Source organism: Oryzias latipes, chromosome 21 (genome assembly GCF_053564925.1).
Source record: "Oryzias latipes strain Hd-rR chromosome 21, Olatipes_Hd-rR_3.1".
Lineage (NCBI taxonomy): Eukaryota > Metazoa > Chordata > Actinopteri > Beloniformes > Adrianichthyidae > Oryzias > Oryzias latipes.
This window is the reverse complement of record NC_136257.1, coordinates 9,934,885-9,946,665: the sequence shown is the minus strand read 5'-3', so window position 1 is coordinate 9,946,665 and position 11,781 is coordinate 9,934,885. Positions and strand designations below refer to the sequence as shown.

Sequence of the window (11,781 nt, the reverse complement as noted above, 5' to 3'; positions counted from 1 at the left end):
TCACTCTCAGATTTTCTAAAGAAATCAGTCAGAGTTAGAACAGTTTCATCACTAAATGTGCAGAAGAAGAAGTAAAGCTCTCTGCTGTGCGTTTCCTAAACACATATGTGCCGTGGCTCAGAAGGGTCACAACACTACACAAAATAACAGAATACGATTTGTCACAAAACTAAAATATTAACTCACAACACAAAACAATAACTCACAACACAAGAACTCACCACGCAACACAATAACTCACAACACAAGAACTCGCAACACAATAACTCACCACACAATAACTCACAACACAAGAACTCACAACACAAAACAATAACTCACAACACAATAACTCACAACACAATAACGCACAACACGAAAAAATTAACTCACAACACAAAACAAGAACTCTCAACACAATAACTCACAACACGAAACAATAACTCACAACACAAAACAATAATTCACAATACAATAACTCTCAACACGAATCAATAACTCTCAACACGAATCAATAACTCACAACACGAATCAATAACTCACAACACGAATCATTTTCGCTAAGATCTTGTAGTTTTGTGGTGTAGAGCTGCTCAAAGAGGCTCCATGTGCTCTGCTGCCAACTAGCGGTCAGGGGTTTAAGTGGAAAACAAGAGTCAGATGCTGAAGGAGGCTCATTATTGATTAAATAAATATCTTTTTTAAAAGATTTTGAATCGATACTATATAAAATGAATGTTTTTAGATCTTATTCTTTATTATATTGCAGTTTCATCTTTAGTGTAAAGTGAACTCATTTTCAACTCTTTTAGGACTTATTCTCCAGTGACCTTCACTTGTCATTTGTAGTTGCAGCAGCAACTAGGACTTCTTTGTGCAAATCTAGGAGTTTCCAGAGACGCAATAAATATGTCATGGACTACATTTCTACTATCTGGGTTGAACATCTTATCCTTGGGAAAGTGTTCAGATTCGTGTTCTCATGTGGAGGATGAAGCTTTGATTTGATTTGAAATGGTTTATTTCAAGCAATTAAGTAGAAATAATACACCAAAGCAATATAATCATCAGTTGTACATTCATAAAGTAACTCATCAAATGTATGGTAATTAGACATATTAATAAATATTGCTTGAAAGGGAGTGGAAGGAAGCAAACTTATATGATCCCACCCCGTTATACTATAACTATTTTATTACATGATTTATCAATATCCGGTTCCCAGTTTTTATCACACAGAATTAAAAATCATAAGGTATCGATAAAGCACATGACAAAGATGAATTACTTAATTATTATGTAAAAAATAACTATTTTAGAAATCAACATGACAAATGCAGATCAGTCATCTAAAATATATGCAGATTAAGTTACTTATAAAAGTCATTCATATAATTAAAACATAATACTATTTCAGTAAAATAGACACAACACTGTTTCAGGAATTTTCATAGCAAAATTTCATCAAGGATCAAAAGTTAAAAACATGTGCAAAATTATGCTACATAAGGAAAGATTTTTGAATCAATTTATGAATTTTTGGAGCAAGTGAAGTAATAGCATTTAACATTGATCAATTTAACCATTTTCAATAAGTGATTAATCATTTATTTTACTTTTTTTATATATTTCTTTTTTTTCTTTTTCTTGTGTGTGTGTAGGTCTTTTAACTTGAGAATCCAGATATCTGCAACAATGTCTTTAATGCGTGTTAGAACTATTGTCAGGGCAATAAACTTCGTGTATTTTTAATCCGGTTGAATCCTTGGTTTGCTTTACCACTCTCGAATCCTGAACGCGCACGCATGGAAAGATCTAAAAGCGTAAGATTTCTTTCCTACAATACAAGTATCACCAAATGAGTTATTGAGGTATTTCACTGAATTGAGGTTTTTACCTGCACCCCTACTTAACCCTACTGCCTACCTCAAAACCAATGAGAGACAAGTAAACCCAGGCTAAACAAAATAATAAAGAAAATCATTAAGATGAAATACCCTGCGACAGACTGGAGAACAGTCCAGGGCATCCCCTGCCTTCACCCACATGTGGCCGGGAAAGGCTCCGGCTGCCCCGTGACCCTGAAAGGGATAAAACCGTAGAAAATGAACGAATGAATTAAGATATTTTGGGTGTACCTCTAAGAAGTGCATGAAAAGGGTTCCACCAAAAAAAACAAAAAAAAAAACAAGAAAAGATCATGCAGAGAAAGTTACCAAATAAATCATGAAAAATGTTAATTTTAATATGAGATTGTACCTATGAGAATAAAGTATGCGTTTTTAATGGGTGTGTTGTGACGTCTCTGACATTAAACCAGGGCTTCTCAAATAGTTGGGCACGCGATGCGATGCCAGGGGGAGGCGCGCAGTAGTAGCGACCTTAGGCAGAGGTAATACCGGAATTGCCCGGGGTGCAAATTTAACGGGGGCGATGGCGGCAGCGGCTAAGTGCTTGGAAAGATCAATTTGCATTTAATATTTATTGATTGATTGAATTATTTTTCTCAGCATCAAATGGTTCAATTGGTCAAAAATATTTTTAGTTTAAATAAGGACTGACCGATTCCTATTTCAGGCACTTTAAGCTTCTTTTTTGTTTTAGACTATAAAAGGGTTTGTGTGTGGCAAAATAAATGTAATATTTGTTGAAAGTGGATTTAGCTTATTTTTGTTGATTTTAAAACGTACAATTTTAGGTATGCTTACACAATTTTCATAGATTCTGATTTTATTTATAGTCACCGCGGCGAGTGTTTGTGTGGTGGTGGGGGGGAAACATTTTCTTTTTCCAATGGGGGCCTTGGAAAAAATAATTGAGAAGCACTGCAGTAGACCAAAACGAGCTGCAGTTCTAATGTTTTACCGCAGGGTGGCAGTGATGCGCCGTGGCACCTGTGCATCAACTTTAAATTTGGAGTGCAGAAGTAGCAGTTGCGCACTGGGGGCGTCCATCATGCTCACTCTGCTCCACGGTTGTGGTAGAAGTCTGCTGAGCGCCAGAACACACCAGAACTTCCGCAAAAGTTACTACTCCGCACAGATGGCAAAGCGCGTGGCGGTGGTGCTGGCGGGCTGCGGGGTTTATGACGGCAGCGAAATCCACGAGGCCTCCGCCGTTTTGGTGCATCTGAGCAGAGGAGGAGCTACTGTAAGTCAAGTGCAGGAGCAAATTTAGGGGTTGAGGGTGACAGGAGGGGGCAGGAGGAGCGCCACACCTTCTTGACACCCTCCTCTGAGCCCTTTTCTAATGCACCTCTCCAGTTTTTCTTTAGTTAACTCAGGTGTGGTGTCAGTGACACCCGTGTGACCTCTAGAGCCTCTACTGCTGCTCAGTCATACTGTGTGCAGATCATTCAATGGATCACAAGTTCCTCTGTTTGACTGCTGCGGTGTCAACACAGAGAACATATAATATATATATATATATATATATATATATATATATATATATATATACACACACACACCTTTTACAAATAAAATTAGTAGGGAAAAAATATGGTGAAAAAAAAAAAAAAATTCAGTCTTAAATTAGATATCACCCCTAAATGGGTTTGTCATTTCCAGGAGGCAGTGCAGATTTACACAACTTAAAGACCCACTTCTATTAAAATTGTGTTTTTAGCATTTCCTTGTTGCATTTTAGCGTTTTGCTGACCATGGAGAACGTTTGTAAAGAAAATAAAGCTTAAAATTACATTTCTGTATTCAAATCATTCCAATATTTCTCACCAAGTTTGTTGCACTGGTAATGTTAGTGCGAGCAGTAGAACATGTGAACGGATGGGTGATGGGGTGTGGGGCGGGCTTACTTTGTGCCAACAGTCCCGCCCACAACTCAAAGAGGAATTTTTTGATGGCCTCATTGATTTCATATGAGAACTCATATAGCCAAAACTATGTCCTAGAACACGACTCCGATTTTTTTGAGTTTGACTGAAAATGGCATAATCGTCATTAAAAGAACACTGGAAAGGCTGGTTCTTTGAGAAAACCCAGTAAAGATGCAGAACTTATGAATCAACAGACATCATGGTTACATTTTTTGTGTGTGACTTTTCGGTATCAAATAAACTGCTCTTATGAATTTATAGTATGTTCATAATTAGTTCTCTTCATGGCCTACAAAATAAATTCTATCCCTGATTGTGTCCAAGTAAATGCATTTGTGATGAACAAAGTTTGATTCAACAGACATATCTGCTGCGTTGCAGGTTCAGATGTTTGCTCCCAACATCGAGCAGATGCATGTTGTGAACCACCTGAAAGGTGAGCCTGCCGAGGAGAAAAGAAACGTGCTCGTGGAGAGTGCGAGGCTCGCCCGTGGAAACATCCAGGATCTGTCTAAGCTGAGCGTCAAAGACCACGATGCGGTTATTTTTCCAGGTCTGGGTAACTTTCTCTTGTCTCCTTATATCTGGACAAAGATAAGCTAAAAGTTGAATCTTCTGAGTCCTTTTACTTCCTGCTCAGGTGGTTTTGGAGCAGCAAAGAACCTCTGCACGTGGGCGATGCAGGGGAAGGACTGCTCCGTTAACGGCGAGGTGAAGGCGGCTCTGCAGGCGTTCCACGGAGAGGGCAAACCCATCGGCCTCTGCTGCATCTCACCTGTCCTGGCTGCCAAAGTGTTTCCTGGGTGTGAGGTCACTGTTGGCATTGAAAAGGACGAGAGGTATGTCGGATGGGTCTAAACCAGTGTGCAACCTTCAACACTAAAAGAGCTATTTGGGTCAAATTCTCACTGACTACAACCCAGTAGGAGCCACTTATTTACATCGCCCTTTAGAAAAATAAAACAAGGATTTGTATTTATGTTATTAGTACTATTAGGATGAATATAAATGAACTATTTGGTTTTTATGGGCATAAATAAAACAAAGAGAACATTTCCCAAATGTTTTAGTTATAGATTGTAACTTTTGGCTGAGGTTCACATGACTTCTTTTCAAAATAAAAGACACCGTATACCACATAAGATCATCTCTATGCAGCAAGTGTAGTAGTGTGATGTTAACAGTGATTTAAATAAGTTATTTTTACTGTTTGTGGTGCATCTAAACCAGAGATTTCTAAATCTAAATAACCAAGAACTAATTGACTCCTACTGTATTTTTTTGAACCTTTAAGGTGCACTTAAAATCCTTTAATTTGTTTAAAAATGTAAAATAAGCTTCATAATCCGGTATGCATGAGAACCCATGGTCACATCCGTGTAACATAAGAACATCAGAAATGTGATCCGTGGTCCACTTGGTCTGCCGTTCATCACACCTGGGTTCTTATGCATTAAGCAGGAATTCTGGTGGTGCTCACTGATCTCCAATTGATTTTCTGTCAATGTTGAGTCCGACTTTGTCAAACTACAAAGACGAACCGCTTGATTGTTGGAGCATCATGGGTACTATAGTCAGGAGCCTCGTAGATTGATGCGTTACTTTACTTTTTTTCCCTCTCTTAACTGCTTATTTACTTTTTGCTCTAAAGTTACTTTTTAAAATGAAAAACGCTTTATTTTTCTTTAACCTGAGAACCACAATGGAGTGGGAAAAGAGCCACAGCTTGCAGACCCCTGACCTAATTGAACAATATTGATTTATTTCAAGGACAAAGAAAAGGCTTTCCAGTGTTTTTGCTCCCTTTATAGACACACACATTGATGCATACGGTTCTGTTTTTGTTCATGTAACACCATAAAACATGTGTGGGGTTATTTCTGTCTCACTCTCTTCCTGGCTCCCCCAGGTATCCGGACACCAGTGACACTGCAGCAGCCATCAACCAGCTGGGCTGCAAACACGTCAGCAAGAGCGTGACGGAGAGCCACGTGGACGGGAAGAACAAGCTGGTCACCACTTGCGCCTTCATGTGCAACGCTCCCATCCACGAGATTTTTGACGGAATCGGGTCGATGGTTCAGGGTATCCTGAAACTCGCCTGATTTATTTCAGTTTGAATGACTACAGAAAATGGAGGGAAGTTGTAAAAATAGCTTTTGAAATTATTATGATCTGACAAATAGAAGCTTTGTGTTTTCCTTTATATTCAGATTTAAATGTGAACCAGATTTCCTTAAATTTACACCAGTAACTTTCTAAATAAAAACAGACATGAGCTTTTCCTTAGCAGAGTTTATTGCACATAAAATAAACAAGTACATCAAAAGTTTAGGTGTCCATCACTTCTTTAAGATGCTGCACTTCTGGCATAATCGTATAGTTCTTGTTCTGGACATCTGCTGGTGCGCCTCAGGAATGAATACAGATCAGAACAATCTGTGATCCTCTCAATGTTCCCCACCACATGGATCAGCCCCTCCACCCCTTCTGTATTCAGCACAGACGAGGCATTAGCCTGGAATTTGTCCACCAGGTCTTCCTGGCTCAGTGGCTTCCTCCAGTGGCCGTAGAAGGTATTGCACCTGGCGGTGTAGCTCAGCCCCAGGGTGGTTTCAATCTCCACCTGACAGTACATGTGATCAAAGCTGGGCCGGTTATCTTCAGGCGTCTGCACCTCCACTTTGGACAGAAGCTCCTTCAGGGCAGAGCGGTTGATTTGAGCTGGATGGTAGGATGCGACTGTCACCTTGTTGTCCAGCAGAGCTGAGCTGGCGTTGAACTGGAACGAGTGCCTGGCCTGGTGTTCTGAGTCAGGGAAGGGGCAGTTGATGTACTTGGATGGAGGCACGTGCAGCGTGACGCGGCTGATACGGCTGACATCAAAGCTCCCTTCTTTGTTTTGGAGCTTCCTGCGAGCTGCCAGACTGGCCTCCACAACCCAGTGCATAGCCAGGTGAGCGGGGATACGCTTGAACGCCACATCCTGCTCCTCTAGAATCCATTTAAAGACCCCGGAAGAGGAGTGAGCCATCACAGAGGGGCTGTAGTCTTTGTAGTAAACCCCAAAGCCGCTGCACATGTCAAGCATGGCCTGGTTTCCCTCCAGTCCAATCTGGGCCAGCTGAGCTGCCTCCAAGCCTCTCCGGGCCGCATTTCCTATGTGGAGGGGCTTGGTTTGTGTGGCGGCGTTGGCTAAAGGAGCCCCGGCGGAGGAAGCTGCAATAGCCAGAGCGTGACGGCACTGTGCGGGGGACAGGCCAAGGAGTTTAGCTGAGGCGGCAGCGCTCCCCATCACCCCCACAACACTGGGAGGGTGGAACCTGTCAACAGAGCCATGAGGTTTTATTAGTTGATCTTTAGAAACATTTAGGATGTGAGGGATACTGATGGGTATCAGAAAATTGCTCTAGCAATGAGAGTAACAGCAATATTGGTTAAAAATCACAGATTGAGATGCGTATCAAATCATGTGAGATGGGCAAATTACAAAACCCAGATAATAATAGATGTTTTTTTGTCAAAAAAGTAACATTAACCAATCACATGATCTCTGCACTCTTAAATATTTGCAAAACGTGAGTGTTCTGCTTTTATCTGTAGATTAAAAATTCTTTAAGATCTAAAGCAAATTAAGAAATTCTGAGGAATAGCTCCTGAACCCACAGACACATATTGATGCAAATATGCATCAAACCACTTTGGCTCCAAAATTACCTTAATTTAGCATCTAATTGAAAGCAAAAACAAAAGTGAAAGTGTTTTTTTTCTTCTTATTCAGGCATCAAGAGGTTAATAGAACATGAAATGCAAACATAAGTGCAGACCTCACCTCTCAGGGATGTTGTAGGCCTCTCTGGAGAACCTCATCAGCCTGCCCTGCACCTCGATGCCCACATTAAAGGCCAGCAGCAGGTCCAACCCAGTGGGCCTGCTGGGCATCGTCTCTGCCAGGGCCAACAGAGCGGGCAACACCGCCCCTGAGGGATGAGTGGCGGGGTGCCAGGTGTCGTCAAAGTCCATGGAGTGAACCTGATGCAAGACAGAGCTGAGAATCCACACCCAAAAAAAAAAGAAAAAGTGACTAAAAAGAATGTCTGTTGTAAACCTACTGCGATGCCATTGACAAATGCAGCGTAATGAGGAGGGAGGGTTAGGTCCGATCTGCCCCAAACACTGCTCCTCTGATCCGCCGTGAACGTCTGAATGAAAAGAGAAGGAAACGGTGATGAGTCACGACTGTGAGAAAAAAAACTTTTCACAAACAGTTGACAGTTAAGTCATTCAGGATTTTTCACAGATTGTTTTTAGTTTTCATTACAGTCTCAGTCCACTGAGGCTGCCGTTATGCAATATGTGCAGTTTCCTGTACCTGGCTGTACTTGAGGGCCTTGTTGAAGACAGTTGTTCTGGTTCCCAGCAGCCCAACACCCAGAGCGTCCAGCATCATCCTCTTGCTCCTGTGAATCACACCATCTGTCAGCTGGTTGGAGCTGAGGGCATGGATAGCAGCTCCAAAGCTCTCTGTGATACCCTGAGGAGGTGAAAGAGGGCCAATGCATGCAAAAAAGGAAGAAAAAAAAAGATTTAAAGTTAGAATTTAACTGGATGGAACACTGCATATCTTTAAAAATGAAAACTTCTCAAGTGAAATTCAGAACAATTCTCAACCCCACAAACCCATATGAGAACTAAGGAGGTACCTTTCGTAGCATTGTTGGCTCTTCAAGTGCCAAACTTCAGTGATTTGTGGTCTTTTTATATGTCATTCCAGCCTCTGAGGGCAGGCCTACAAATTTCCTAAGTGTCTAAAAACCAAATGATGAGAAGTCGGTACTTTCACAATGACTGGATGACTCCCTGTGACCCAAGAAAGCTAATAGTCATTTCTGTAAAATCCATACACCAAGTGGATCTTTGTTTGGCTTATTGCAAAGAAAAATGAACAAAAAGTGAAGAAAAAAAGTCTTGTAACGACTTAATTTGACATATTGAATTTGAAATTGTTATGCCATAATGTGACATAACTCTCTATAACTGCTAGACTTTAGGAGCATCTCTTGGACAAACATGGGAAAGGTGTGTGATCTCTATGTTTTTTTAGAACATAGTAGAAACATTTGTCAATTATTTTTGACAACAAATATACTAAGAAATGTAGATTTCTGCAATGGGGAAGTCTTGAAAAAGGAAATGGGTCACGAGTCTTTGCAGATTTACTGCAAAAAGACGGTTTATGTTTGACTGCAAACAGTTAAAAAGCAATCTTGAACCTTGCAAATATAAGATTTGTTGTTAGATTTTTTTAAATCTTATTTTCTTAACTAATCAGAAGTGCTCTCTCTACAAATCAAGTTTTTTTTACATTCCATATGTTTGTTTTTTTAAAGTGTGTATTAATTCGTCTATCTATCTTCCAAACCCACCTAATCTGTTTGGGGGTTATGAGGTTGCTGGAGCCTATCCCAGCTGCTGTTGGGTGATGGCAGGGTACATTTTGGATAAGTCACCAGTCTGTCCAAGGCCACACAACCACTCACACAAATTCACAGCTGGAGACAGTTTAGAATGACCAAATAACATATGAAGCATGTTTTGGTGAAGTGTTAAAGTCTTGCAGGAAACCCACACATGCACGAGGGGCACATGCAAACCCCACACAGAAGGAACCCAGCTGGGATTTGAATCAGAGCCTTTCAACTGTGGGACAAAAGTATTTTATCCAATCATCTAAAATTAGATTTTTAATTTGGGTTTCAGCATTGTAAATACCTGCAGATTGAAACAGTTTTTACAATTCTTTTAGGTTTTACTTTTGCAATTTGAAGATGCAATCACTCAGTCTTTAACACTAATCTGTCTTTAAAACATTAAGACAAAATTGTTCTTATTTTTGATTTAACAGGTTTACTTTAAAGTAAAGTGAAGAGAATTTAAAAACAGAACATGTACAAATCTTGTGTGCTTTTTCCTGCCTCTAAGTTTAATGATCAATAACTAGCAGACTGCAAACCAAAGCACAACATGATTAACACACTTTATTGCTTAGGATTGAAATGCATTGTACTTTGTTTACAACTATACATCACATTCAGAAGTAATTGAACATGGAAAACTGTTTTTTTGTTCATAGCTCAGGTTTTTTATTGTTAAATGTAGTTTTTATTTTAGTTTCATAAAACACTTAAAACTGAACATGGTAAAACTAAAACCTAAGAGTTTGTAATTATAAGGGAATATTTCCCTTTTGGCCACTTTGTGGTTTTCCTAGATTACTATATTACAGGATTGCCTCAGTGTCCAGGAGGAAATGTTTTATTTTTGGTTTTGCTTCCTCAAACAGCCTGTGAGGGTTGAGTGAGCATTATTGGACATTTGAGTATGCAGGAATGTCCAAGGTTTTGATTTTTACCGGTCAAATCCATGAACTCCCCACATCACACGGGGTGATTAACCCTTGTGCTATCTTAGATGACCCCACCCTTGCATTGACGTGTTCTCCCTACCATGACATAGGTGGAAAGATTTCATGTAATCCATGGACACCAGTGAGGTTCACTAATCATTGAAGAAAAAAGGTTCAGAGCACTGTCTAGTGGGTCTAGATGACCCTACTCCCAATGTTAAAGTGCCGAGGATAGCACAAGGGTTAATGCTGAACCACTGACTCAGGGTCAGTTTGCAAAAGTCACGCTGAACTCAAGGAACTTGCAACGTTTTGACCAAAAAGAGAAGTTCTCATGGAAATTTCTGTGACACATGCGAATCAATTACAAAGTCTGTATATGGATAGTTGACCTAACTTTAGGGGCCAGTTGTTCAAAAAGTTTGATCTGGATCAAAATGATCCGGATTTGGAAATGACATTTTTTCCTATGCAGGATCAGGTAATCCGTCTTACTTATATGCCGGTTTTTCAAAGCAACATTCGACTGGATCACCCTGATTCAGATACACAGTTTTCAAGATTACCAAATCCAGATTACCTGTGCTCTAAATGGGACAACATATCACAACACGGGCTACCAGCCCGTGTAGCTGGGAGTTTATGGAATAAACTCCCAGCTCATATAAGAGAGGCCGACTCAGTTTCTACATTCAAAGCTAGACTGAAAACATTCCTCTTTGGACAGGCTTATTGTCAGACTAGTTAGTATTCAGAGATTATTTAACTTAATGTTAGTTTGTTTAAATTAAACTTAATAATAACTATTTCTTTTAAAAGGCTGCTAGAAGTTGAAGCTGGGGTAACTATGGTACACTGGGGTTCTGTCCTCTTTCCTTTTTTACTTCTACCCTTCCTCTCCTCTATTCTTGATCATAATTTATCATTTAGTTCTCCATGCCTCTGTTTGGTGCAGTGCGATTCATGTATTGTCCCTCTTTTCCTCTCCCCTCCTGGGGAGTGGGAGTGCTTCCAGACTCCAGTTGGCTCATCCGTGCTCCAGTTCCTGACCGTTTACCTCGCCTTTGCTCCTGCTCCTACACCTGGCTGTGGATCCTGCCTCTGGCTCATCTCTGGCTCGTCTCTGCTCTGTACCTGACCGAGTACCTCGTCTCTGCTCCTGCTCCTACACCTGGCTGTGGTTCCTGTCTCCGGCTCGACTCGCGCCTTTGACTGTCCCGATAACCACGGCTGGATGAAGCTCGTCTGCTGGACTTTTATATATGTAGTTGTAGATTTAGATAAGTTAATTCTTCTCTAAGATTTCTGGTAAATCGCCTGTCCGTCCTGGGGGAGGATCCCTCCTTCATGTGGGCACCCCTGAGGTTTCTTCGTTTTTTCCGGAATCCGGTTTTTTTGGGAGTTTTTCCTTACCGCGAAGGGGGGTCTAAGGGCAGGGATGCCAGTATAGCTTAGTCAGTTTGTTAGTTCATTTTAGTATTTTTCTATTGAACTCTTTGTATTCGTGATCCTTTTGATTTCATGTTTTACTTCGAAGCCCATCGAGACGACTGTTGTTGTG

General features: G+C 40.6%; 2 protein-coding genes across 2 annotated transcripts; one reads left to right on the top strand and one right to left on the bottom strand.

Moving 5' to 3' along the window:
* Nucleotides 1-2,844: 2,844 nt before the first annotated feature.
* zgc:162944 (glutamine amidotransferase-like class 1 domain-containing protein 3, mitochondrial) lies at nt 2,845-6,143 on the top strand. Its single transcript, XM_004081457.4, has 4 exons — nt 2,845-3,129; nt 4,196-4,367; nt 4,455-4,653; nt 5,724-6,143. Exons 1-4 carry the CDS (start codon nt 2,860-2,862, stop codon nt 5,917-5,919), a joined length of 837 nt encoding a protein of 278 aa, XP_004081505.2. The 5' UTR covers nt 2,845-2,859; the 3' UTR covers nt 5,920-6,143.
* acod1 (aconitate decarboxylase 1) lies at nt 6,095-8,564 on the bottom strand. Its single transcript, XM_004081566.5, has 5 exons — nt 8,518-8,564; nt 8,187-8,348; nt 7,927-8,016; nt 7,647-7,846; nt 6,095-7,137 (listed from the first exon to the last, which is right to left on the bottom strand). The coding sequence occupies exons 1-5, from the start codon at nt 8,527-8,529 to the stop codon at nt 6,165-6,167; spliced, it is 1,437 nt and encodes a 478-aa protein (XP_004081614.1). The 5' UTR covers nt 8,530-8,564; the 3' UTR covers nt 6,095-6,164.
* Nucleotides 8,565-11,781: the final 3,217 nt, after the last annotated feature.